This window comes from Cryptomeria japonica, chromosome 2 (assembly GCF_030272615.1).
Source record: "Cryptomeria japonica chromosome 2, Sugi_1.0, whole genome shotgun sequence".
In the NCBI taxonomy this organism is placed as follows: Eukaryota; Viridiplantae; Streptophyta; class Pinopsida; order Cupressales; family Cupressaceae; genus Cryptomeria; species Cryptomeria japonica.
In genome coordinates, this window is record NC_081406.1 from 238,912,725 (window position 1) to 238,914,679 (window position 1,955).

At 39.2% G+C, this 1,955-nt stretch overlaps 1 protein-coding gene across 1 annotated transcript; it reads right to left on the reverse strand.

Annotated features, from left to right (window-relative positions):
- Nucleotides 1–437: 437 nt before the first annotated feature.
- On the reverse strand, nt 438–1,135 carry LOC131063297 (histone H3.2). Its single transcript, XM_057997081.2, has one exon. It carries the CDS (start codon nt 1,127–1,129, stop codon nt 719–721), a length of 411 nt encoding a protein of 136 aa, XP_057853064.1. The 5' UTR covers nt 1,130–1,135; the 3' UTR covers nt 438–718.
- Between the last annotated feature and the right edge of the window lie 820 nt (nt 1,136–1,955).

Here is a 1,955-nt window from a genome sequence, read left to right on the forward strand (position 1 = left end):
ACAGAAGACTGAGAATTCTCATGGGATGTACGGCGGCTTCAACAAAGAGGAAATAATTTTTACATGTCTAACTCCGTAGCGCGCTCATTCCACTTCATTTTGGTTTCCCTGTATAGCTTACACAGATCTCGGAATTTTTCATGAGTACATACAAGCATTTTTGTAGTTAGGGCATTCAGTCGAAGAGATTCAGACAGTAGAGATTTATTCTAATTGATGAAGAGATTCAGACAGTAGACTTGTATTCATTTAAGAGAAAAGTGGTGTGGCTTTATACCTCTAGGTATTTGAAACCTGTTGTTTCAGCCATTAGCGCTTGCATATTTTGCTTCAAATTTTATTAACTGCAATGGAGCCATGAATCTCAGATCTGTAATCTCATACTTAATGTAGCTTGTACACAATCTCATTGTCTAAAAATACTCATCATTAACATATATAGAAAGGCATATGAAATATGATTAGGTATTTTGATGAGAAAAAATTCGAACACGCTCAATCCCTGAAACTCCAAGCTAATGAAATCCATAACCGAGCGCCATAATAATGAAGAGAATTATCCTCTGCAACCCAAAATGGAGCATAGCACGCAGCTCATTTGAATTCAAAGCACACAAAATTCAAAACTTTGGATAAGTACCTAGGGTTTAGAAAAGATTTCCAAAGAAAAGTGGTGGTGTGAAAACACACCGTAAAGGGGATAAAAACGGGGAAAGATCTAAGCCCTCTCGCCTCTAATGCGGCGAGCAAGCTGAATATCTTTGGGCATAATAGTAACCCTCTTTGCATGAATGGCGCAAAGATTGGTATCTTCGAACAATCCAACCAAATAAGCCTCGGCTGCTTCCTGCAAAGCTGCCACGGCAGAGCTTTGGAAGCGCAGATCGGTCTTAAAATCCTGTGCAATCTCCCTTACCAGCCTTTGAAAGGGCAACTTCCTGATCAGCAGCTCCGTGCTCTTCTGGTATTTGCGGATCTCACGAAGAGCAACTGTTCCGGGCCTGAAACGGTGGGGTTTCTTCACTCCTCCTGTTGCTGGTGCGCTCTTTCTGGCCGCCTTTGTTGCCAGTTGCTTTCGAGGGGCTTTCCCTCCCGTTGATTTCCTCGCCGTCTGTTTTGTTCGGGCCATCTCTATCAATCACAATCGCACTGCCTAAACTCAAGAGGTGACTGCAAATGAAAATCTAAGGAACAGATGTAATGAATTTGTGGGGTTGCCCGTCTACTGTGTTTATAAGCGTGCACACAGCGAATCCCTTCGTTTTCAAATTTGCGAGTTTGTCTTTGAGGAGGGAAGACATCCCAGCCCTCCGATCTTCCTCCATTATCAAGGGTTCTCGATGCTTCTTCTCCATGTGATCCGGATCAAAGACGCCAACGAACAAGAAAACGTCTTTCTGATTCCAGCGGTGCTTTAGGATTTTAAATTATTTTTTTCTTCTAGGCCTAATATGGATACAAATAGTATAGGATTAATGGAATATTATGTTGAACAGTTGACATAGTTTTGGCCCTTTGAACTTTTTCACCATGTCAAAGTAAAAGTGAGGGCTCCTATTATTTTGGAAAAGTTTCTAAAAATCTCACCATGGGACCTCTTCTTACTTAAAAAATAGAGCTGGAATCTCTGAGCTTTTTTAGGAATATTTTAAAGCTGGGGTCTCATGAATTTTGTTTTGCACAAATGGCATAATACATTCCTAAAAAATAGAACCTCTATTTTTAGACTTGAGTAATTTTTAAGCGACATCTTAAAATTGGTATTATTAATATTAGTAATAATTTGTGCAGAAGAAGAAATAGAAATAAAATATAAAAAAAAAAAAGGGAAACAAATTTGTGAAGCCACGTGGCATTTTTGGCAACCCTCATTATTTTCCCACAGCCTATTTTCAATTCCTAAGTAGTAGCTACTTCACTAAAATAGCAAAAGATTCTAAATTATCCTTTCTCAA